We start from the raw sequence: 27,361 nt of genomic DNA on the forward strand, positions 1-27,361 counted from the left end.
ATAGATGGTTATGAACTTGCTATTATATGCAATAGGGTTGATGCAGAGCTAATGTTTCATCCCATACTGATAAACTTCCGGAGACTTTTTATTTTATTTTATATGGTTCCTTTTACGGTTCCAGCATGGATGTTGTAATGTAATGTAATTAAAATACAATCAGTTAAATAGACTTTGGCATTTATTTAATTTTACATGTGTAAAACGAGACAAAAAGCTGTTTACTCGCACACGCCAGGGTAGCGCAGAAACTCCATTAAATATACTGGAATAAAATAAATGTTCATATTTTAAAGACAGGGCAGGGAAAAATATTATTTAATGCAGTGCTTCTTATATAATCTGAGACCCACTCTATATCGGATATCACTCAGCCAGTGGAGATCGCTGATATTTTAAGAAAACAGACCTTAAACGCGACGATTTTGAAATGACATACAGTTCACCTGAAGCTCTTAACCCAGCTTACTGACAAATTAAAAGTCCTTTAGCATACTTCTGCATATACCCTATTGGTATATAATAAAATTGAATGCTTTTAAGTCGGTTATCTGCATGCAGTAAAACGCCTAGCTAAAAGCAATATATTATACTTTTATTCATTCACTATGATATTATAATGAAAATATACTACTACAAGGGCGTCACGGTGGCGCAGTGGGTAGCATGATCACTTCTCAGCAAGAAGGTTGCTGGTTCGAGCCTGGTTATCTGCATGCTGGTTAAAGGATGCCATTGTATAGTATAGGCTAGGGGTCACCAATCTCGTTCCTGGAGGTCCGGTGCCCTGCAGGGTTTAGCTCCAACTTGCCTCAATACACCTACCTGGATGTTTCAAGTATGCCTAGTAAAACCTTGATAAGCTTGTTCAGGTGTGCTTGGAGCTAAAATATGCAGAACACTGACCCTCCAGGAACAAGTTTGGTGATCCCTGGTATAGACTATCAACTTAGCTGGCATATCTGTGTTATGTTCTCCCCATGTTCGCGTGGGGTAAATTGTCCATAGAGTATGTGTGTGAATGAGTGTGTATGAGTGTTTCCCAGTGATGGGTTGCAGCTAGAAGGGCATCCGCTGCGTAATGTAAGTTGGATAAGTTGGCGGTTCATTCCGCTGTGGCGACCCCAGATTAATAAAGGGAATAAGCCGAAAAGAAAATGAATACATCACACACTCTCCCTGCTGAAAAAAACAGCATATGCTGGTAAGGCATGTTTTGATGCTGGTATGCTGGTCTCAATGCTGGTTTTGCTGGTCTCAATCATAGACTGTAAAAAATATGGACGTAGTGTCCGTGACGTCACCCATAGGTTTCTGAAGAGCGCAAATGAAGCTTACTGTAGGCGTGGTCAGCCGTCGCCATCTTGGAAGTGCGTCATTCCCGGATACTCGAAAATGGGCAGAGGCGGATCTTAGGCGGAGTTAAGATGACTGTTTGCTGAAACCATAGAGACCATCCCACCACCCGCGACATTTGAATCATTTGAACATCTCAGCGTACTATCGAGGTAAATTAACCTGAAACTACACAACAAAACTTAAAATAATAAATGTTGTTGATATTATTATGGCTCTCTGTGGCAAGCCGTTTTGACTTATTCTTAGGATATGCTTTATTGATTTCAACATTCAGCATTCATTATATTTCTTTCGTTTGAAATAACTGAATTGTTGATATCAACTATTTAATTGTTAACATCAAAAAGTATTCTTTATATAAAATTCTTAAATTAAATATTTTTTTATATCAACAATTAACAGTTGTATGTTCAATGTTGGCAGTTGATATTGTTTACTGGTTGAAATGTGATAAGTAATGCTAGTAAAATGTGACTTGGGTTTATTTACTAACACAATAATGTATTTATTAATAATAGTTCAACATTTAGCAATCCATTTAATTTGAGCTTGTTAACATTATCTAAAGTATTGTGAGTATAACATTTATATTGGAACAAAAGTATTAGTTAATATTAATACACACACACACACACACACACACACACATCTCTCCCGCGATTTATTCAGAAATTTACTCCCACACCGTAAGAAATCTGGCCGGCTCCCGCGGAACAGCAGTTATACCCGATAGGTCCCGAGTCCGACAGGTACATTTTGATTGACAGCTTTATACAGCCCAAACCCGTTCACAGCCTACATTAAAATGTGCTCATGCTCACAGCTCTAATGCATTTTTTTTAAGAATGAGTCATTTATATGTTTTAACATCATTTATTCGTAACAAGCGTAGACTATAGGCCACTTGAAAGTTGGAACAAAGAAATAAAATAAGTCCTACAGCTGTAACATCGTAACATCTCAGCGCTCTGGTCTAGGTACATGCACTTAGCCTTTAAATTATCCAACACACCAATGAAAAGTAATCTTGCTTAACAAATCAAATTAAAATAAACTCTAAATGATGACGGGTATTTTGGCAATAACGAAATTAAGATAAAGGCTCTGCAAGTTGTTTCTCCACTTCTCTTCACAATCTGGCATTAAGACGGCGGTGAAGCTGAATAATAAAAGAATAATGCCACCATTAGTCTGTATACTCTGTCTACATTATGATTATATGGTTTAATTAATATTTATTTATAATTTAAAAACCCTTTACGCACCAAGATTAGGCTACGTGTGTTTGTGGAGGAACATTATTAAATCCACAGGCTTTAGCGCAGTCTCTCACTCATGGTGCGTCCAGCAGCTGAACACCCTTTCCTGCGGCTACAGGTCGAGATGCAGAGTTCTTATCCGGCTGATTTTGCAAGTTTTTGGTAGGATTGTTTGTTCATCTTCTACGGAAGCGTAGAGCTGCCACCCAGGTAAAAAAAAAGAGCTTTATCACGTTTGTACAATATACTTTTCACGTTCTTACAATATAATATCACGTTTGTACAATATAATATCACGTTTGTACAATATAATTTTACGTTTGTACAATATACTTTTCACGTTCTTACAATATAATATCACGTTTGTACAATATAATATTACGTTTGTACAATATACTTTTCACGTTCTTACAATATAGTATCACGTTTGTACAATATAATATCACGTTCTTACAATATAATATCACGTTTGTACAATATAATATCACGTTCTTACAATATAATATCACGTTTGTACAATATAATATCACGTTTGTACAATATAATATTACGTTTGTACAATATACTTTTCACGTTCTTACAATATAATATCACGTTTGTACAATATAATATCACGTTCTTACAATATAATATCACGTTTGTACAATATAATATCACGTTTGTACAATATAATTTTACGTTTGTACAATATACTTTTCACGTTCTTACAATATAGTATCACGTTTGTACAATATAATATCACGTTCTTACAATATAATATCACGTTTGTACAATATAATATCACGTTTGTACAATATAATATCACGTTTGTACAATATAATATCACGTTTGTACAATATAATATTACGTTTGTACAGTATACTTTTCACGTTCTTACAATATAGTATCACGTTTGTACAATATAATATCACGTTCTTACAATATAATATCACGTTTGTACAATATAATATCACGTTCTTACAATATAATATCACGTTTGTACAATATAATATCACGTTTGTACAATATACTTTTCACGTTCTTACAATATAATATCACGTTTGTACAATATAATATCACGTTTGTACAATATAATATCACGTTTGTACAATATACTTTTCACGTTCCTACAATATAATATCACGTTTGTACAATATAATATCACGTTTGTACAATATTAGTAATCATTAAGCCAACTTTATTTTTGAAAAGCAGGCGCATATTACCGTTATCGTTTCAGATATCTTCTGGTTTAAGCCTGCAGCTAACATTACTCACAATATGAAGGATTTAATCCAGTAAATTTTAAAATAAAGTTCTAAATAATTAATTATTTAAGACATCATTGCATGCATTTATGTTTAACATTGTACTAGAATATCACTCACCGGAAAAAATGGAGACCCGTCTTGGACGGTCTGTTAGTACAATTAACTGCACAACAAGCCATATTATTTAATAAATGTAAGAAATAAAACCAACAAATTGAACAGACTGCATAAAACCATGTACAACTAAAGCACAAACACTGCAGAAGCCATATTCATTAGACGGAATTAGCAGACGTGACGCGACCACGCGGGCTAGCTGCAGCTGACAAACTGTCAATCACGGCTGTCACTCAAGTGACCACTCCCTTAATTATGCAAAAGAAAAAATCATTAATATAAACCAAACGAAAAAGTTATAAAAAAAATTCACCCCCCTCAGAGTTGTCATGAAGGGTAACGCTAGCTATATGCACTAAAACCATCAAATGTACCAGGCTTTAAACATGTTTTTATCAGCTGTAAAAAAGGCCAATTTCCCATTGCAGTCAGAAATGACCTGCACTTCCTGGAGCCAGCCCCCCAAGGCGAGTCGATGAATTGCAGTTTTAGTTACTTCCGTATTGGCTTCACGAGGGAGAGCGGGATGTTGCCGCTTGGTCTCAATGCTGGTCTTAGTGTTGCTCCTGACCATCATTGAGACCAGCAAGACCAACATTGAGACCAGCAAAACCAGCAACATGTCTTACCAGCATATGATTTTTTAGCAGGGCTTTATCTATTAATCCACTTGTTGTTTTACTTATTGAGAGTTTTGCATTAATACCTGTTTAACTGTAGTAACATATATTGGATGTAGAATGAAACTATGATTCAGTGACATGTTATACATCTTCCTATGCAAAATGAGTGTAGATTTTATCGCCACAGAATGAATTGATACAATACATTAAATTGTTTTGTGATATCTACAGAGGTAACTGAATGTCTTATTTTGAGATTGTTTGTGACGTGTCGCTTTAAGGTTGCAGAAAATGACAAACAGTTTTACTACAGTAGTTGCCAGTCCTTTTATTTTAATTGGCGTTGGCATAAGCAAATTACTTTCACGTATACAAAAATAAACAGAGAATAAAGCAATAAATCAATGTCTTACAAACAGTTTCTCAGTACTAAATGTAATATTGTGCAAGCTTACCGTTCTCATCCGTTCACACCGTCAAGAAGTTTGCTTGACCTGATGCTGCCTCTTCTCCATCACCTGTTAGTAATCAGGATATTAAATGTACAAAATAGCATTACGCCCTCCAGTGCTTACAAAAAGAATTACAAGCAAAAATAAATAAATAAGAACAAATTTATTACGACTCTAACAAGATAAGTGCAAAAATTCTTACGTTTTTTACACCGTTTTAAAGGGTGTAAAAAACCCTTTAAGGGTTAAACCCTAGTAATTGGCCTTTTAAACCCTAATAATTGACCTTACTGTAAAATGGTTGGGTTATACCATATTTGGAAAAGGTAATGAGTATTAATGAGCTCTAACCTTCATGCATAGTATTAGGTACTCAAATATACACATGCAAATGTACACTTACGGCCACTTTATTAGGTATTATTTGAGTACAGTGAACTTATTGTCGTGTTCAAGAAACCAGTCTGAGATGATTCAAGCTTTACGACAGGATGTGTTATCCTGTAGCCATCAGAAGATGGGTACACTGTAGTCATAAAGGGACATGGTCAGCAACAATACTCAGGTAGGCTGTGGTGTTGACACGATGCTTAATTGGTATTAATAGGTCCAAAGTGTGCCAAGAAAATATCCTGAACACACTATTACACCACCATCACCAGCAGCCTAAACCATTGATAAAAGGCAGGATGGATCCATGCTTCTTATGTTGTTGATGCCATATTCTGACCCTACTATCCGAATATCGCAGCAGAAATCGAGACAAATTCAGACCAGGCAATGTTTTTCCAGTCTTCTATTGTACAATTTTGGCATTAACAAGCAGTCGAACAGGTGTACCTAATAAAGTGGCCAGTGAGTGTATACTTCACTTTGTACTTAACACTATTTAAAGTTTATTGGTACTTTCACTCCAGAAAAATCACAGTAAAATCTGATGTGACACGATGCATGAATGTGCATTAAACACTTACGTTCAGAAGTCTACATGTGTTAATTGTGTCATTATAAACAAATGCGGCAATCAACAATATACAGGGTAAATTAACAAAAGGCACGTTTAAACAAACCTTATGCCTATAATCTGTATATCCCGCATTTTGCATTCTCCATAGTCTTTTTTTTTTTTTTTTTTTTTTATTCAAACAAACTTTTATTTAGAAAAGAAGAAATTTACAATATAAATCAGGAAGTAATTTGTACAAGACTGGAATACAAGAATACAAGAATATACAATTGCAAAGTAATAAGAACAATAACTAAAAAGAAAGGAGTAATAGAAAGAGAATAAAAAAGAGAACGAAATGAGGAAGGGGGAAGTACAAAATTAAATAAAATAAAAAAATACAGAAAGCATTAATTACTTACACACTGGAAGCATATTTTCATAAGATTCTATTAACTTGCAGAATTTCTTGTTGTTAGATAGCATTCTCCATAGTCAAGCATAGCTGCCTGCTTCACAAAACTGCTCCTTCCTAATAACTTGTTTTCAAAATAAGAGTCCCACATACATGGCAAGTATAAAACAATCTTCATTCTTGTCGGCTTAGTCCCTTTATTAATCTGGGGTCGCCTCAGCGGAATGAACCGCCAACTTATCCAGCAAGTTTTTACACAGCGGATGACCTTCCAGCCGCAACCCATCTCTGGGAAACATCCACACACATTCACACACACTCACTCATACACTACGGACAATTTAGCCTACCCAATTCACCTGTACCACATGTCTTTGGACTGTGGGGTAAACCAGAGCACCTGGAGGAAACCCACGCGAAGGCAGGGAGAACATGCAAACTCCACACAGAAACACCAACTGAGCCAAGGTTCAAATCAGTGACCCAGCGACTTTCTTGCTGTGAGGCGCCACTGCCTTGCCTAAAACAAGCTTACATAAGCTTAAAAATAAGGGAAACTGATCATTGTTGTATTCTCACAAGGAAGCGTGGCATATTAATGATGCTGCGGGGATCCTCACAGTCTGTGTTCTGTTCTGATTGGCCTGTTTTCACTGGGATTTTACCCTCAAAGGATTTACATGAGAATGAGGAAAAAAATGCTGTCTCATTTCCCTGTACAGAGCTCATATTATTCAGCTACATGTAGGTGTATCCAGATTTTCATTCTATGCAAACTTTACATTTCTTTTTAAATTGTATCTGATACATATTGTATTTCAGAGCTTTGATTTAATGTAACACCAAATTTGGGTTCAGCCTTTCCCTAGTTCGATAACGAACATTATGTTTTGCATCCGACCCAAAATAAAGGAAACTTCCTTTCATATTTAAAGTGATCTTTGGACTAGTTTTATGCCCGCACAACACGCGCATAAAAAATTATAAGCCTTTTTAATTAGTGAGGAAAAGGTAAAAGTCCCCACTAGTGGTTCATTTTGATATTACACTATGTATGTGAGGCATGGAAACTGGCCACACACACAAACACACATTTCTGTGTAAGGTGTTCCTGTACAACCTTGATCTAAACCTGCAGGTAAACAAACACTGGTGCCTGCATAAATAGACCTCTGATTACATTCACTATGGTTCCTGTATCCATGGCTGTCAATTGAAACCCAGTGCTAATCTTTAGAGTAACCCAGGCTTTGTTAGCATTTTGCATATAATTAGGCTATATTTAAATGTAAATTCATAAACATTATAGGGGTGGTCCGCTACGATATCATATTTTTAACTTTAGTTGATGTGTAACGTAGCTGTGTGAACATAAACAACATGGCTGAATGTAATGCACTCAAAGTTATATGCAAAGGGAGACATTAGCTTCTACAAAGTTAGCTTGGCAAAGCCTACAGTAAACGAATTTGGGGTATACAAAAAAATACATTGGGGCCTGTGAGATCATAAATGCTTCAGGTTAGGCACATTCACCATGCGCACACACCCTGCGCAGTGAAAGGGTGTGGCCAGAGGCGCTGAAATGTTGTAGCAAAGAAAGCTAAAATGGCGTCCAAACGTTGCTATTTCCGCAGAGCTTCTTCTGTTTTTGTATTTAAGCTTCCAAAGGACATGACACAAAGAGAGAAGTGCTTACAGTTTAATTTTAATGATGTTCCAGAGAATTATATAAAATATATAGCTAGCATTTGACAAAGGAGAATCTATCCAGAATCTCTCTCAGTTCCGTGCTGGATTCGGCGAAAAATTCCTCCAAGAGACGAAGCTGTGGATTGTGAGCCACAACCTGCAAGTGTTTTTATTTTGTTAAAATTGATCAATTTTATGATCACGGTTTCTAGCAATAATGGTATGTTGTAGCAAGGACGTAACCAAGGATGTAAACAACAGGAAATGCTGTTTGGCACCGCTAACAATTTAGCTACAAATTCATATTCATCAGTCAAACCGCTGTAAACACCCACAATCCTCACCAGCGCTGCAGTGTCTTTCTATGCGGACGCTTTTCCTGCGTTTTACATCTCAAATAACAAACTCGCAAAAGACATGTGAACGTTTCATATTACTACCACATGCTTATAACCTGAGTATATGTGAAGAACACTTGTCAGATTTTATTTTAGAGAGCAGGAGTGAGTTTCAGCTGTGTGCTTTTCATTTTTCAGGCAGCTAACTCTGCTAACTGCTTTTCTGTTTACACAGCACTAAAGTGCGTGCTTGTAGGGGCATGACGTAGAGCTGATCCAAAAAATCACAGCACATTATGCTAGCTGGCCAATCAGAGCCTCTTGAGGGCGAGTCGTTTTCATATTAGCCAAGTAGCTGTATATAATCAAAGTAAGATATTCATTCATTTATACGCTTTCTTGTCGGCTTAGTACCTTTATTAATCCGGGGTCGCCACAGCGGAATGAACCGCCAACTTATCCAGCAAAGTTTTTTACATAGTGGATGCCCTTCCAGCTGCAACCCATCTCTGGGAAAAAAGTAAGATATATGAAAAAATAATGTGATAAATGAAGCATGGGCACACATTGCTTTGCATCTTAAATACACTCTGGACCAACTCTTTAATATCATCAACAGTTTAATAATAAAAAAAACATAAAAAGAAACATAAATAACAATGGCAGTTTCAAAGATCCATTACATCCGAAGGTGCCAAAACCAAATGCTTCCAGTAAAGAACTTCCTTCTTAACAATAAAAACAGTGTTGCTTGAATATTAATAGAATAAATCATTTCAAGTAACATGTCTTACACATACAACAAACAGAAAGCCACACAAACACACAGAGTCTACTGCAAAAATGTGTAAAACAGTCAATAAGAGCTGGTATTTCAAAAAAGTACACAATTAAAAGAGATAAACAGCCATAAAAAACAACCTGACAGCACTTTCACAGAGACATATTGCTTTATCGCATGTGGTTTTTAAACAAATCTGAACGACAGACTGATAAAATCTATAACAAGGCAACAAAACAAGGCATAAACTAACTGAAGCACAGCTAGTCTAGTGCTGCATGTTTGTGAACAGGAGAGACGGCATTTACAAACATAATAAATTAACCCAAAACTTTGGTACAACACATGAATTAACACCCGTCTGAATACTGCGAAACGCCTTTCGGATTGTTGAATGCACCATCAAACAATACAAAGATGACATGTATAGTATAGTGAAGTCTTAACATGTCCATACAAAAAAAACAAAAATAATACATCTTGAAAAACGTTTGGTGACACATGGCACTGAGGAATCCTTTCTCTACTGATTTCAATACCAACCTGTACAGTAAACAACGGCCAAAGCATTGCGGATGCAGGACCAGAGCCTCCTAAAACAAGGCCACAGATTAACGAGTCCTTTCCTCGTTTGCTTCAGTGTAACGTTCAGAATCAAGAGCTTTTCATAAGAGGCGAGTGTGAGCTTGATCTCGTGCTTCAGGCTACGGTTGCAACTTTATCATAGTCATTAGTGTATTCTTTGTCTGGCGTCTTGGTTTCTTCCTGGTTCTTGTTCCAACAGGACAAAGCAGAAAGGAAAAGGCCAGCTCCTCCCAGCAGCACGAAGCCTCCGCTGAAGTAAAACGCCAGATCGTAGGAGTGCATCCAGTCATAAATCCAGCCTGGAGAGAGAAACACAATGGAAGATAAGGTTACATGCTGTGTCTCTATTCAGAGGTAAACTACCTGGAGATCGGGATATCATTCAGGATGCCGTTCCTGTTTGAATTCACGTCCTGAATTTGAATATTCAGTATATCCAGTTAGGGAATTAAGTAATGGACGCCACCATTTGTCTCAGAAAACAAAATTAATTAGATAAAAATGTAAGGCATGTGTAATAAATTAAATGATGTAGGGGAAAAAGTTGAACACATGAAGGAGGTGTAAAAACACATGGAAAGCCCAGACAGCAGCTGAAATTTCTCAGTATTTCTTTAGCAACCCTCTGCCCTTCCTCATTGTAAATGAATATTTGCGCTCTTCAGAAACCTATTGGCCCGTTTCCACAGAGTGGTACGGTACTGGACGCTTTTATGACCATTTCCATTGTTAAAAAGCGTACCGAACTATACCGTTACCCTTTTTAGGCACCCGTTCAAAAGGGTACCAAACATGAGAAAGAGTAAAAAAAGGTGGGGCTACACGCGCAGCTGAACGCTGATTGGACGAGATTTGTCACGATCTCGTGGAGCTAGACAGAATGAAAACAAAGAAACCGCCATGTTATACTACACAGCTGAAAGATTACACGCAAATTCTATGCGCATATAATAACGAGCCAAGGATGACCCTGGCTAAAACGAACCTTGTCGTTGTCTTGATGAACAGCCACAAAGCCAAGAAGATCAAAATCTGCTGTGTCCTGTTGTTATTTTAAGAGGCCGTCTGAAAGTGTGAGCGGTTTTTCGCTTTCTGCAGGGATCTTGAGATCGCATCTATATTTGATATAACGAACTTCTTGAGCTGATGATAATAACGTGTGTGTGATTATTGAAGTGTCTCCGTCATCTGATATATTCAGAAAGAAAAGGACAAACGCGAGAATGAAGCATGAAAAAAAGAAGCTGACAAAACACAGGAGCAAATTGCTTCAGCAACCTGAATCATGAACAAACTGCCATGTTTATCATCGCCTTTTGGACTATTATGAACTCGGAATGACAGAATTACTCTCTAACAGAGGCTACATGTGCCGGTGAAGATTAGAGACACAGATGAGAGGTTTGGTTCAGGGCTATGTTGCGTGTTGTTTTTGAAGGACTAAATGTATGACTGTGTGTAGTTTATCTGTAATTGGTAACATATCAGAGACTGTAAGGGTCTGTGTTCATATATGTCGCATTTATATATTTATTTTATATAATTGCAGACGTTACACTAGGCCAGGGCTATTCAATTAGTTTGTCATGGGGGCCGGTTCATGAAAAGCATCCCAAACAATGGGCCGGAGAGATATGACTTGCAATATGAGTGATGACACAACAGCATATAAGAGCCCATATGCTGTATTTTTGCTCTTTAAGACACCCAGATTGGCTTTTTCTACATTAAAATGTAAATATATTGTATTTTGATTACATAACATCACTGCATTGTACAATAGGCTTTTTTTTTTTCAAACATTCAAATGTATTTCAGAGCAAAACAAAAGTAGTCTTCTTCATTCAGACACATTCATATGTTGTTTTGAACTGCATAACAATTATGGATGAACGATTATAGATTTTGGTTGTACGATTTTATATAGTCTAAAGAATAATCATGGTTTTACAGTTATCACGTCTAATGTAAATTTAAGCTTTATACAGGGTAAGTGCATAGATATTTAGATTAATTGTTGTTGCCATCTGCGTTCATACATACATAATCATATTAATAATAATTCGTCTAACATATGTTTTGTTTGTTGTAACAGATATTAGCCCCTTTCACACAGTGATACCGGTAAATATATGGAAAATTTCCGAAACGACTTTACAGGTAAATTTAAAAAAAAGCGCTGTTCACACAGGCGAGGGCGTTACGGAATTTTTCCAGAAAAGAGCATTCACACATCCATTCCAAAATACTACATCACGTCACGTCTCACGTCAGCACGTTCTAGACGTGCACGCGCTCTTTCCGGCAATCTTCCTTTTGTGTTCGCACAGCGCAGCATTTGGAACGAATTTAGCGGTATTTTCAAAAAGGGCCTGTTTACACATACACACCTTTCCGGAAAATTGCCGGTAATTTTTCCGGAAAGGTGTGTATGTGTAAAAGGGGCTGTTATCTGCTAAGTGTGCCCGGAAAGACACAAGCGCGTTGCTCCGCTTGTGCGCGCATTTTGTCATATATTCTTACATTAGAAATAACAAACTTGCAAGCAGAAAAGACGTGATATGGGAACAGCCGCTACTATAGTTAATCCAGTGTGTGTGCGTATCAGGCTCGGTGTACATACTTGGAACTTAAACTAGCGCACAGTAGGCAACTTGGTGTAACCCTCGGTACACAAATGTATTATAAGATTTAATCAATGGACCAGATGCTCAGAAGTCTAAATTCCTCCAAAGAGAGAGAAGATACAACAACAGTGAAGGACTCGGACACAGAGGTAAGAATATTAAAAGATTGTATTGTAAAATGTTCACAGAAATATAAAATAAATAAATAAATAAAAATAAATAAATAAAACAAATTCTAGGTTTTTTCACACTTATCTAATGACCTCAATCTTATTTACACTCTCTAATAACACTTCTCTTTCTTCACAGGCTATATCACTAATAAGGTAAGTTAATATTGTTGTTTTTCTGTTTTTCTATTGTTAAGGCTAATATTATATTTTGGTTACTATTATAACAATAATATAATATTAATATGCTAATAACAGTACTATATTAAAGGTTTGCAAGTGTAAGTTAATAATACAATATTAAAATTGTATTATTATTTAACATATAATCAAGATTTCCCTTCTTAAATCAGTTAACCTCTCTCTATAAAGATTCAAAAATTTCAACGAATGAACACTCTAAAGGAACAATGTACAAATAAAATAAAAATGAAAATAAAACATTCACTTAAAACATTTCAAAATGTTCCAAAAGTCCAGTAAAGGTGATAAACTTTCAAAAAGATTCTTTTGCAAAACAACTAGGTTGCAAATTCAGTTCCAGAGATCCAGGATGTTGCACTTGTGAGTGTGTTGTAAATTTACACTCCTACCATGACGCTGAATAGGTTTTACTTTGTATCTTTTCAACAGGTGTATCCAAAGAATCCACTCAATGGGAGGCTCGCCAGTCCAACTCCACAATTAGACACGCACCGATGGAAGTTGAGACAATCCAAATCCAGAAAAGAGTTCAAACTTCAATTAATTCGAATCCAGAGCAGATCACATCCAGCAACTGACGTCAATAGAACATCTCACCGATGAAAAATCAGAAGAAGATGCACAAACGAACAAAACCAAGGAAAAGAAAAAAAAAAAAAACCTGGCCAAGGAAATCATTCAAAATCAAAGCGAAAAAAATAGGAAAACTCCAGGTGGCACTCGTGTGCAGATTTCACTCTCAGAGACAAATCTTGTCTTTTTCTCTCAATCATCTCTGCTTTCCCTTGCGAACACTGAATCACCATAGCAACGGTAAACACAAGCTAACAGACAAGCGAGATTTGTTATTGTTTGGAAAGCTGATCTGCTGCTGTAGTGTAAGGCACGATGATGTCATTCTAAAGCACTATTCCCTTGAATGCGGTATAATACTCTATTATAAATTATTTATATAAGTAAATAATTTTAATGTATATTATTTAATCGAGTATTCTACATATTTCTATTTGCTCTATTGCTGTATACTACCCACTAGTAACCTGGGTTACATTGGCATAACTTTGTTTAATTGCAGCAGTTTCGTTTTGTTCTGTGCAACAGAAATGCGGCTTAGAGAAGCCTTTACGAGTAATGTGAATTAAAGCGCAGTTAATAGTGAACATCCAAATGTGCCACTTGAACGTTTTCGGCAGCCCGCGCCACTCGCTATGGTGACTCACGCTCTGCACAGCCCCTGCAGCTCGTGCTGTATTGAACAGACGCACGTCACTTCATAACTATATCGGTGGTTTTTCGACTGAACTAAATTAATTTGTTTCTGTCTTGGTCACACTATTTGGAGGGCCGAAACAAATTGCCTCGGGGGCCGGGTTCGGCCCGCAGGCCGCCAATTGAATAGCCCTGCACTAGGCTATTTCGCATTGTCATTGTTCTGCAGTTATAATCAAATCATGTTCATAGAAAAGTTAGCAATAAAAATTTATAAACAAGTATTTATGTGTATAAAGCATCTGTTTTGTGAGAAGTGCTTCTCATATGATATTTGAACTACCTGTACAACTTTACTGTAGACATTTATTAGAGGGATAATGACACTGACTTAAACTTTCTGTTGTACACCACGCCCACCAAATGGGTACCCTTGGTAGTGGAAACGCAAGCCTGATTAAGGTGACCCGTACACAAACACAAACCGACACAAACCGACACAAACCGTACCGTACAGCACCACTCAGTGGAAACAAGCCATATGGGTGATGTTACGAATACTAAGTCTAAAGCTTTACAGTCCATGCTGTGAACGCCCTGGTGGAATAAACATTTTTCGGATGCAATGACTTATTTTACAAGTGGCTAGGACAGCCAATCGTAATGTTCGGACCGAACGTTTTGATTGGACAAACATTTTTTGGTGCTACACCTTCCACAGAATATTAAAAACACGTACATTTGAATTATTTAATTTAATGACGGGAGGAGAAATTCAACCAGCATAACAATTTGTTTTAGGAGACAATCTTACCTGCGACTGGCGGTCCGAGCATTATACTAAATCCACCAAAGAACATCAAGATGCCGTACGCCTCAGTCAGTCGATCCATCCCCACAACCTTAGTGGTCATATAAGGAATAACAGACCAGTTCCCAGAGAAAAAGCCCAGCACTGCGGAGATGACCTGCAGCCCAGCGTAGTTCTTGGTGACAGGGATGATGAGCAGAGCCACCCCTGTACCCAGCAGGGTGACCGCGTACAAATAAATACTGTTCATCCAGCGAACGTCCATCATGACGCCCAGCAGCAGCTTTCCAACTCCAGCAGCGATGGACATGATGGAGACCAGAGGGATGGTGCTGATCCCAGTGATGAGACCCTCGCTTTGAGCCAAATCCTCTAGAAACAGGAGCGGAGTGTACGCTCCCAAACAATACGCGAATAAAGACACGCAAGTGGCCAAGAAGACTCGGTTCTGAAGCACTTGGCCAATGGAGTGCAAGTATTCAGAGTATTGCTTCTGCTTCTTCTTCATGAGCCGCACCAGCGTCACGTAATTGAGGAGTTTTCTCTTTTCGTGCGTGTCTTTGGTGTCTCCTGTGATGAGGACGATGGATTGGGTTTTTTTGACGGGGTCTTCCACCACAGGAGATTTTTCCAGAACGTTCTCCTCGGCTTTCTCGGCCATCGCCGCTCGTTGTTTTAGGTAGTAGGCCGGCAGGTGCAGCGGGCGCATGAGTCCGGCGCAGGCGATGATGTTTAGTGCAAAACAGCCAATCAGTAAAAGGCAGCCGTCGAGTCCGAAGAGTGCAATGAATTCGTTCTGCGCAGCAGCGTAAAGAAAACCTCCCACGCTTGTACCTGAAAACATGAGATAAAGGGGAACGAGTGTTATAATGGGATTGAACTGTTTTATTGAACTTTTATTGGTTTTTATTAGTGATGGGTCACTCTTGAACGATTTGTTCATTTTAAACGAATCTTCAATATGACTCGGGAACTACGAGTCCTCTCAGGAAGTGACTCGTTCATCCACGCGTGCGCACATTTGTGCAGGTGGTATCAATCATTATAAGTCTTTTGAGCCATTCTTCTCGGAAAGGCAGAGGCCAGTCATATGCTTTAGAGCCGAAAAAAGAATTGATCCGTTCATCTCTCGAGTCCTCTATCGGGTCTGAGTCATTCGTTCACCACGGGCCAATCATATGCGTTTAGAGCCGGAAAGAGATTTGATCCGTTCACGTCTCGAGTCTTCGGGTTTGAGTCATTCTGTCAAGTGATGAACGAACGACTCAAGAACCAGAAGACTCGAAAGGTGAATTAATTATCATGGCTCCTATCGGCTCAGACTGTGTACATTGGTTAGGATTATATGTGACTGTCAGTGTAACGTGAACAAACCACTGACATTTGAAGACATGAAGAGGTGAGCTGAGCAGAGACAAAAATGCCTTCATAGACAAAAGAGCAGGTCAACATTGAATTATTATTTTCTCCTTCTTATAGTATTCTATTTATGACGTATTTGTCGTGTGATCGACCTTTTGGGCTAGTTGGAGTTGTGTTTGGAAGCAATTCGCAGCATTTTAATAATAATTTGGCAAATTGAACTAAATGAACGAAATGACTCGAAAAAAAGATTTGTTCATCTTGATGAACGAAACTCAAAGATCCGAGTCAGTAAAATGATCCGAACTTCCCATCACTAGTTTTTATTGTAATTTTATTAGCAATTTGTGATGTGCTTTATTGAGAATAATAAATCATAAATATATTAAAGCTGAGTAACTTTAATGTGCATTTAGACTTATGTTTAGCGTGCTGACGTATTGCACTATATAATAATACAGGGATTTTCTGTGGGCCTCAGCGATCCTGCAGGTGGGCCGCAAGATAAAGCTTAAAATGAACTCAAATATTATACAATAATTTTGGGATTTCAATATTAATACGCTACTACAGTATATTAAAATGATCAAAGTCATGAAGTTCTCCAGTTCTCTGATTGATTACTTCAAACTTGGCGTAAAAATAATATATTATTATATATTATAAATTAGATTTTTCAATCGAAAATCAAACAAAAAGTGCTCAGGGGTAGCTTAATTATTGTGTGGGTGCTCTTTGAGAAAGGGATTCATCAGAATAAACAGCAAAAGTAAGTCTTAGGCAATTTGAATTTATTGACATGGCTATTCCTTAAAACTGTGCCTATGCGTTTCAGCAAACACTTATATGTATATATTGAATATTATTTTATATTTTTATAATAACAATAATTATTATTAAATCATTTAGAAATAATTATGCATTTTAAATATTAAGTATTTAAATATTCTTCAGGACGAAGATAACAGAGGTAAGAATCTCTGGTTATTTATAGTGACTTAGGAATAGTCTGATTGGTGAATCATGTGTTAGCGAATGCGGAATCAGCCATGGCCAGTCATAAGCATGTGATTCAATTAACCACATAGCAGTCACAAATGTACAATATGTACATTTAACGCATTATGAACTAATTATATGTAAAAGCAAATTAAATTACAGTAATGAAAGTGGTTCTTTAAATAGTTTTGTACTTGCTTTTGAGCAGATTTGAGTTCACATTTGAGGCTCATGCGAAAAAAAAAGCTTTATTTTTGTCAATACGTTTTTATGTGTGCTTTTTGCTAAAAAGATTATTAAAACTTTTGAGAAACATATATCGTCAAGCATGTCCACACACTCAACTAGTAGTAAATTATATCTGACTGATCATATATTTACCTGTCGTAACAATGCCGAGAGCAAGTCCACGTCTTTTGTCAAAATACTGGCAAGTGATGGTTACAGTAGCAGCATAAACAAGTCCACAGCCAAGTCCTGCGGAATAAAACAAAATTGAAGATGTTATATAAAAGGTTTGCCTGCTTATATAATTTTTATTAAAATCTTATATTCAAATACAGTATAATGAACAGATTTAGGTGGAGGCTTGAGAACAAGACTACACTGCAGGAGAAACTGCAGAATATGTAATAATACATTTATAGGTACTAAAGTGTTGTCACGATACTGGAATACGATACCAATTAGTACTGAAATTTGAAAAATGTCCATTTCCCACTTACATTTGAGCGCTGTTGAGTGAGTTCTTAAACACTGCTGATTTTCCATTGTGTTCACGTGCTCAACACAAATCAGCAATTCACCAAACTCACAGCTGCTTACTGATTGTAAACACAGATAGAGGAACACTGGAGTGTTTAAAGCTGTGAAGATCAATTGATTCATCAGCGGGTCGCTCATATGTCAGCTTAAAAACAGACCAGCTGATCTTCACGGCTTTAAAACACTCCAATGTCCCTGTATCTGTAATTCCTTGGTAAACAGCGGTTGGCCTTCACAGCCAATTACAGTCATTTCTGTTAAGCACGTGAACACAATGGAAAATAAGCAGTGTTTAAGAACATGCTCAACAGTGCTCAAATATTAGCAGGAAATGGAGGTTTTTAAAATTTCAGTATCGATTAGTATCGAATTCCAGTATTGTGACACTAAACACTAAAATGCAAAGTTCGGAACAATTTTTTTGTTTTAGGAAGTCATATGCTTATTGAAGCTACATTTATGAGTTTGTTTGATCATACAATTAAAATACACTAAGAATTATGTATTGAGTAGTGGCAGATGAATATTAAAATCCACAAGAACCGAAAGCTGAAGCTGTTTTTTTTTTTTTTTTTATAAGGACGCAGGAATATTAAACGGAATATTAAAACAGTGGGCGTGGCTTGTTTTTTCTGCTGCGAGTTGATTGGATGTAGTAAAGTAGACATTTCATTCAGAAAGATTGGGAAATGGGTTTTAGAATTCAATTCAATTCAATTCAGCTTTATTTGTATAGCGCTTTTACAATGTAGATTGTGTCAAAGCAGCTTCACATAAATGGTCAAGTGTTGTTATCACAACATAACAGACACCCTCTTCTCACCATTTCTGTTTGTTGTCAAAACTGACAGTTGGCGGGGCGTGGTTAAGTATGTTAGCCACGCCCAAAACCTCAGACAGACGTAATCTGAGAATTTAACTGAAAACAAACAGGAAGTGAAAAAGTAAAAAAAAATTGGTGGTAAGTAGGGTTGGGCAATGTCGATTAATTTGGCATCGTACAATGTCTAATGAGAAACATCACGATGGACGATGACAGTGAATTGATTATTTATAAATATTTTATTAATTCAAAACAAATTAAATATTTGTAGCCTACCATTTCCATTTCAAGTACCTGACCCGCATGGTCTATGTTTTACCCATAACCACATCAAAAATAAGTAAAGATGTAAAAGTTGTACACAAACTACCACCTGTCATTCACTTTCCCCGCAGGACTCTGGCATGAATAGGCAGAGCAATCTGTGTCGTTATAATGGCGTCAACAAAAAAGTAAAAGGTGCACAACCAATCGGAACCAACCAACAGTATCTGAGGTTTTCGCTAAAATTACTAAGCATAAGCGAGAAAGCGAACGATTGAAGCAGTGTACTGACGCTGTGACACGTTACCTGATAGAGTCAAAAGACCGAAGAGTCATGAGATAGAGACAAGATGAATTAAATATCACGTTTCACACTTGAGTCAGACGCGATCCAGCGGTACACCCCATAAACTGTCCGACGTGCACTGCTCTCTGCAGTAATCTTCCTTGATTATTACACCTGAGTTAAAGCTATTAGCCATGTCTGCCTAGAAGATATTCAGTGGAATTTCATTTTCCATTAGTCTTAGTACACGATTTAACTACAGAAGAGTCAAACTTGATATAGGACTTTTTGAGCAAGATGCTAATGGTCTAATTTGATTAAATTATCTATGCAAAGCTAAGCTAAAAGTGCTCCTGCCAGACCTGGAGATCGACTAAATGGATTCAAAAATTGTAAAACTCAACTGTTGAACTCTAGAGACTTGCAAAATGAGCCTAATTTCAAATAAAGTGGAGTGTTGCTTTAAATGTCCACAATCATTCAAAACTGTACAGTTTTGTCAAGTTTTTAGAGCAGTGTTTCTTAACCATTTACCTGGAGGACCACCAACACTGCCTGTTTTGGATATCGCCTTTGTCACACTTATTACAGGTCTTTCAGTCTTTGCTAATGAGCTGATGATGTAAATCAGGTGTGTTTGGTTAAGGAGACTGGTGCGGAAAATGGGCAGAGTTGGTTGTCCTTCAGGTATGTGGTTGAGTAACACTGATTTAGGTTATCAAAATGCAGCATTGGTTAGCATAAGAGACTTTATAAATGTAAAAACATTCATAAAAATCTTAATAGCTCCAAACATTTTACTGGGACTATATATTTTGGTGTAACCCTGTCCATCGGCCATAGAAGAAAAGTGGGATAGACAACTGTGGGATACTCACCAACAACAATACCATAGGAGAATATGAGAAACTGAACATTGGGTGCAAAAGCGCTAAGCATCAGCCCTCCGGACACCATGACCCCGCTGAAGATGGTCACAGGACGAGCCCCGAAATTCACAACACATGCACTGCAGATGGGACCTGCAAAAAAACATTGTCTTATTAGAGAATGGGAACAGTGACAACTTTAAGCTGCTTAAAGTGATAGTTCACTCAAAAAATGCATTTCTGTCCTCATTTACTCACTTTCAATTTGCTTTTTCTTCTGTTGAACACAATGGGAAAATATATTAAAGGATTTTGGGGAAAAAAGTAGCCATTGACTTCCATAGTGTGTTTTGCTCCTATTATCAAAGTCCCTATTTCAATTGGCGGCCATATTTGAAACGCCTCTCAGGCAGCTCCTATCTCTTTGAATGGGAAAACATCAAATTTACCAAAACGGTTTGCTAAGCTTATGATTACATTTTTTTTATATTTGGAATTAACAATAAAATTTAACAAGAACTCACTAAAAAATTGTGTTATTAAATGTTCAAATCATGGCCAAAAAACAACATTGTTTAGGTTGCCTAAACTAATGTGCATGCACAGTCAAACTGGGGTGCGCTTCCAAAAACCATCGTTAGCCAGCTGAGGTCGCAAGTTCTGTCGTTACAAATATAGTTTGTTGATTTGATGTTTCCTAAATCCGACGTTCCAAAGAACATTCGCAAACTGAGTCGCAAACTTACAACTACACCTCTGGAGCTGTAGTTAGAAATATAGTTCCTGGCTGTGTTCTATTTCCATTTATCACCCTATGCCCTATTCATTTGGAACATTCTAACATTTAAATTTGGAATGATTAAAAAAAACAAAACATTTAAGTCATCACTGTAATTTGCTTTCAATGTATTTTTACAGTTAGTTTTAGCGATCTTTATGTTCACAATTGCGCTCCCTTCACAGTGCACTTTGAAAACATTGATGTCATTTCGAACACAGCCGGAATTTATGTTACGTCTCCAAAGCTAGTATATTTTTAATAGTCATCGCTCCAAAGCTTGTAAAAACAAAAAACATAGCATACGCATATTTTGAAGGTGTTCATTGCATATTTAAAAAAAGTATTTTTACAGTTTATTTCCAGCAGCTGTAGTGCTGAAAAAAAACAAACCTAAAATACCGGCCGTTAAATAACAGAAATTTACTGTAAAATAAGAGAGGTTGAATTACAGAAATTTGCCAGAAATATAAATTTAAGGAGATTTCGGTAATATAATGTTCGTTATTTATTATTATTATTATTATTATTAAAGTGTTTTTTTTTCATTTCCAAATAAATAAAAAATATTACATTTCATTTCTTAATATATCGCCTCATTATTTATTTATATGATTAATATATGATATTAGAATACGTGTTAGCTTTTGTAAGTCATTTATGTTTTAGAATAGGATATAGGATATTCTCAATAACATTTGTAAAGAAAACAGGCTCTGTATGAGCCATTTACATATATTTCAATTAATAAGGAAAATGAGTGCATGTTTTTATCAAATCTAGTATTGGATATTTTTTAAATATGCGTGTAAAACAATATAATTTGCAAAAGAAATTATGGAGTTCTTTCCTAAGAAGTTGTTGCCACCCCGTTTAGAGCATCATTATGGGCGTTTTACATTATATTGTGGTTAAAACGATGGATCTGCTACAGAGAAACTACAGGTTTGGGGAAACACTCTTCACTACATCGTTGTTTCTCAAACTATGCATCGTAAACTATGATAGTTTAGCCGTGAGTTACGTTATTGTTTGGGAAACGCACCCCTGAATGAGATCACAACACAATCACCTTTATGGCTGTTTCCGAAGGACAAGATAAGATGTCATTCTGTCAATCAAACTATGTAACTAGCATGATGCTAGGTTCACTTTAAATACAAATTCAAAGATCCAGTAAAGAAGAAGAATAAAGTATGACCGTAGACAACCCATTAGATCATGTCATTCGCCAGTTAAAAAAAACTTTATAGTACTTTATAATGCTACAATTGCAAAACTGTACTACATCTAGCACGTTTTTAGTTGTGTAGCAAGCAAAACTTATCATAATGTGCAATTTCATGCATGCGAGGATCACTGGTCTCACTCTAACATACTTTGTCCTGAAGCGACTACTGTATGCTTAGGGGTTGGTCGGTTGTGTGCAGGAATTACACTTACTGCTAAACCACATTTACATGCTATTTCAGACCGAATATTTAAAGTAGCATGATAAACAATCTACAGTAAAGAGCACGTCACAGGTTGTCACTGTTCAAAAAATTAACCAATATGATGTGATTGGCTACTTTACGAGAAGGCTAGTTGTCCATAATGACCCTTACATTCAAAACTATACGATTGAAATATTTAGTGTTTTCCATAGTGTTTGCTACAATGGATGTCAATGGCTTATTTTCCAACAGTCTTCAAAATATCATGTTTTGTGTTCTGAAGAAGAAAGAAATTTAAGAAATTCCATAAAGAGCCACTTTAGTGTGAGTTACCGATGAGAAAATATTTATTTATGGGTGAATTATTCCTTTAAGTGGAGTAATTTAACTAGACAGATCATCAAAAGCAGACTCTGATTGACTCTTGAAAGCAAAGTATGTGACGTCAAATGGCCCACTGACACAAACAGAAAATCATTAAACAATTGTGGTCCGATTGATTTGACATGCTACTCTTTATTTTAAAATGGTAAACACGTTTCATAACGGAAAAAAACAAGGCCAAGGCCTATAACAAAAGGAGCTTGTTTTTCATTTTAAAATATAAATTAATAATAATAATACAATTTATAATAATAATAATAATAATAATATTAATACTAATAATAATAAATTAACAATAATAACGATAACAAACAATAATTGGACAAGATTTATAGTTTTATGTTTATTTATGATCATATGAAGTTGTAAATCATGGTCTTTATATTCAATGAGGTTAATTGCATATGTGATTTACAATAACCATGATATATTTACAGCGGGTAGTAAATGATTATATGCAATTTGGATGCTTTAATCAGTAGTTTTTATTATTAATGTGGATTAGTTTTAGTAGCACGTTATTTTAAGCTGTTCTTGTAACATATGTAAATGCATTTACTGTAGTTATTACAATTAATTATACATAATTACATACAACAACTAACCCACAACCTAACCAAACACTAAGTATATGTAATTAATTAATATAATGCAGTGGTTAAATGAATAACAAAGACACCATAAAATAAAATGTAACCTTAGTTTTCACTTATTTATTTTTCTGTTTTGTATTTTACATGTCATTATGTTGTTTGTTTTTGTAATTTTTTATACATTTTTTATTAATGTCTATGTGTTTCTAAGTTATTACCTTTAGTTTTAGTTAATTTAGTGCTAAATTTAACTAAAAATTTTTTTTTTTTGCAAACAAGAAAAAATGTAAAGACGTTTTTTGTTAATATTTATATAATTTATGTATACCTTAATTTAATTTGTTTTTTATTTCTATTGAAAAAAAACCTATTTGGCAGCCCAATAGCCAAGCCCTATAATTTTAGTATTAGGTAATTACAATGTCCCTGATCAGATTGCAAAATGAAATGCTTTCTTTATTATTAATATTATAATATTTATTAATATTATAATAATGAATTATTTTATTATTGTTAATAAATTACGTTATTACATACATGGTATTACTGTATTACTACATACACTATTTGTAATGTGTTACAAACAACACCTTGTAAGTAATCTGGATGAGAAAAGCGGAGTAGATTTATTACATTCATTAATATAAATGATCTCATATAAACTTACTAGCAATGAGCCCGACCCCGGACACCAGAGAGCCGACCCAAGCTGTCATGCCTTTGCTGTCCTGAAAAGTGTTCAGCCATTCAGGGTACAGAACCCCCACAGACTGGGGCGACCCGTAGGCAAGAAACTGACCCATGAAAGAGGCCACCACGATAGCCCAACCCCATCCGCCATCCGGGGCAGGCTTAGTGTTCAGGCCACTCATGTTCACACTGGGCTCCTGAGCTGAAAAAAACAATTTAAAAGAAACTGTTCAGTAAAACAGGAACTCCCAAACTTTGTAGCTAGTGACCCCCCCCAAAAATAACGATGCCAATGACTCGCGACCCCCACATTCCTCAGAGGTGGTTATACAGGTATATATACAAATGTTGCACACACAACAGGCCTATATAAACATGAGCATATTGACAAAATAAAAAAGTGCAACAGTCTAACAACCATGTCAGCTTTATAGTCATTTATTCATTCATTCATTCATTTTCTTGTCGGCTTTATTATTTATTTATTAATCCGGGGTCGCCACAGCGGAATGAACCGCCAACTTTTCCAGCATGTTTTTACACAGCGGATGCCCTTACAGCCGCAACCCATCTCTGGGAAACATCCACACACACACTCATACACTACGGACAATTTAGCCTACCCAATTCACCTGTACCGCATGTCTTTGGACTATGGGGGAAACCAGAGGACCCGGAGGAAACCCACGCGAAGGCAGAGAGAACATGCAATTTCCACACAGAAACCCCAAATGAGCCGAGGTTCGAACCAGTGACCCAGCGACCTTCTTGCTGTTAGGCAACAGCACTACCTACTGTACTCAAAAATAAAATAAAATAAAATAAATTGACTAATACTTTCCTTCTTAGACTTTACAGACCTGAAACTTGCCTATAGCACTTATTCATTGTTGCTCTTATAGTTGTGTAAATTGCTTCCTTGTCCTCATTTGTAAGTCGCTTTGGATAAAAGCGTCTGCTAAATGACTAAATGTAAAAAATGTAAATGTGTGGGTGTAGTTATGAATAAAATATGATATTCTGTTAGTTTAATAAAATTGATTTGACTTTTGGAAATCATCAAGCAACCCTGTCATTATCCGCCGACCCCCCAGGAGGCCCTGACCCCCACTTTGGGAACCACTGCAGTAAAACAACGTCCCAAATCCATTTGATTTTATTCATTTTACAGAATGGGACACTTTTATCTCCTTTTTAGTATACAGAAACAGCAAATAAACCATTCAGCAAATATGAATTAATAAAATACAAATGAATAAAAATAAAATTTTAATTAATTCCTATTTTATAGTCTTTCTTTCTACACTCAATAAATGACATTTGCCGTTTGGTAAAACTACTTATTTAAATTGAGCTACACAACACAATTCTAGAGAATTTTTTGGGTCAACTTAATTGTTTATGTTTAATCCACTTAAATTTGTAAAATTTAATATGTTAACTTAACAAATCAATTGTGTGGAACTCAGCATTTTTACACTATACTGCTATGAGGAAAAAATAAGAAACCACTTGAAAATAAATATTAATATTCATTTTATTCTATAAAATATATAAAATTTCTTCAAAAATTTAAATAAAGACATTGTCATTTAGTCATATTGTTTTTATTTTTCCTTAAAATATGCTTGGGGTTTTTTTAATCAGTGTTATTAGACCTATTAATTTCTTAACTTCTCTAAAGTTAAAAATTTTGAATTGTGCTTTTAAAAAATAAACATAAATGCCTGGGAAAAAAACTAAACTAAAAATGAATATATGTGGTCCCACTTTATATTAAGTGTCCTTAACTACTATACACTTACATCAAAATTTAAATACATTGCACATTGCAGAACACTTCTGGTGCTCTTTAGGTGGGATATGGGTATGGTTAGGGACAGGTTTGGTGGTATGGGTAGGTAAGGGTGGGGTAAGGTGTAAGGGATAGTCAAAGTTGTAATTATAAATGTCATTACAGAAATTACAGATGCAATTACAAGCAGGTATTTAATCAAGTATAAGTACAATGCAAAAACATGTATTTACACAATAACCACATTGTAGGAAGTAATAATATTAGTGTAAATACAGACGAGTTAAGGCCACTTAATATTAAGCAGGACCATATAGGTCTATATTATAAGTGACTGAAAGCGAATGGAAGACCATCAGTAGTTTCCAGAACAAAAGAAACATCACGTTTAACGCTTAATTATACAATTTACGCATAACTATGAATTATAAATCCAGATAAATCTGAGAACTTATAAGTTGTCTCTTGTTGTTTTAATATATATCGCATTTCAGCGTCAGCTTACCTCATATTAACTTAATCTCGCCTAAAAAACATCACCGTCAGGATGCGCGGACAGCGCGTAACCAAATCCGGAGACGCGCACGGACGCAAGGCAGCGGAGAGCGCACGCACAGCTGCAACCGTGCGCGCTCCTGGACCAATAAGCACTTCTTAATTTCATTTTCTGCATTTCTGCATTTCTGCATTTATTGTTTTCATATACAACTTCAAAATTCAACCTGTTGTTTTGAATGTTCTCAAGTAAAAAACTAAAATGAAAACAAAAGCACCTCCAAAAATGATGACGTACGTCGCATTTAAAACCTGTTGGAGAAGTTACACATTCAACACAAGACTGAATACTCAATATTAAAACAGCATACCACCTCTATAAGACAATAAACACAATCTCTTACCTCACCAAACGGGAAATGATGATGATTTCCGAGGTAAATTCAGTTCAGGATGTTGAACTGGCTCTCTGGGCAAACCCCGCGTTATGATTTCATATGTAATATCATCGTGTCATAATGCGATATGACCGCTAAGATCTATCAGGATGATTGTGGATGTGCTGGGCTCAAACATCCCGGTCTGTCCTTCATCACTGTGCTTTTTTTCAGCTCGAGCTCCGGCTTTTGTTGCCAGGCGTTTAAACCGGTTTGAAGCTGTTCTCGCTGGTCCAGCTTCACATTTCGATGCTCTAACTTCCTTTCTCATTCACTGACAAAGAACACGGCCTGACTGAAATGTCAATCAACATCGATTGTCTCCCGTGAAGCCTCGAACGATTCATTTTGATCGCAGTTGGGAATTTTAATACTGGTAAAATATTAAAATGAATAGACTCCTCTTTTTGTGTCAGTTAAAAATGATGGGTGGCTTTTCTGTTGCGTAGGAAATGCATGCAGACATGACGTTTTCTTAGTCTGAACGCTTTCATTTAATTCTCGTACTGTAAATTCAATTGTAAACACTTGCCACGTGCAGTCTGTA

At 36.3% G+C, this 27,361-nt stretch overlaps 2 protein-coding genes and 1 long non-coding RNA gene across 10 annotated transcripts in view; 1 reads left to right on the forward strand and 2 right to left on the reverse strand.

The window, feature by feature from the left end:
- si:ch73-51i5.2 overlaps window positions 1-5,121 on the reverse strand; it is a 278,670-nt gene extending 273,549 nt beyond the window's left edge. For all 7 annotated transcript variants that reach the window (XR_012387825.1, XR_012387828.1, XR_012387826.1 and 4 more), the window contains exon 1: window positions 5,064-5,121. The gene's annotated coding sequence lies outside the window, so the exon portion shown is untranslated. The remainder of the gene's footprint in view (window positions 1-5,063) is intronic.
- Window positions 5,122-9,053: 3,932 nt separating this feature from the next.
- slc16a9b (solute carrier family 16 member 9b) lies at window positions 9,054-26,976 on the reverse strand. Of its 2 annotated transcripts, none has more exon segments than NM_001003552.1 (6): window positions 9,054-10,116; window positions 14,842-15,672; window positions 17,581-17,676; window positions 20,216-20,359; window positions 24,065-24,289; window positions 26,782-26,976. In NM_001003552.1, coding segments are annotated over 5 exon segments (1,461 nt in total). In that variant the 5' UTR covers window positions 24,270-24,289; window positions 26,782-26,976; the 3' UTR covers window positions 9,054-9,931.
- On the forward strand, window positions 12,650-13,299 carry LOC141376755 (uncharacterized). Its single transcript, XR_012387833.1, has 2 exons — window positions 12,650-12,770; window positions 13,248-13,299. It is a non-coding gene; the product is annotated as an uncharacterized lncRNA (long non-coding RNA).
- Window positions 26,977-27,361: the final 385 nt, after the last annotated feature.

Source organism: Danio rerio, chromosome 12 (genome assembly GCF_049306965.1).
Source record: "Danio rerio strain Tuebingen ecotype United States chromosome 12, GRCz12tu, whole genome shotgun sequence".
Taxonomy (NCBI): Eukaryota; Metazoa; Chordata; class Actinopteri; order Cypriniformes; family Danionidae; genus Danio; species Danio rerio.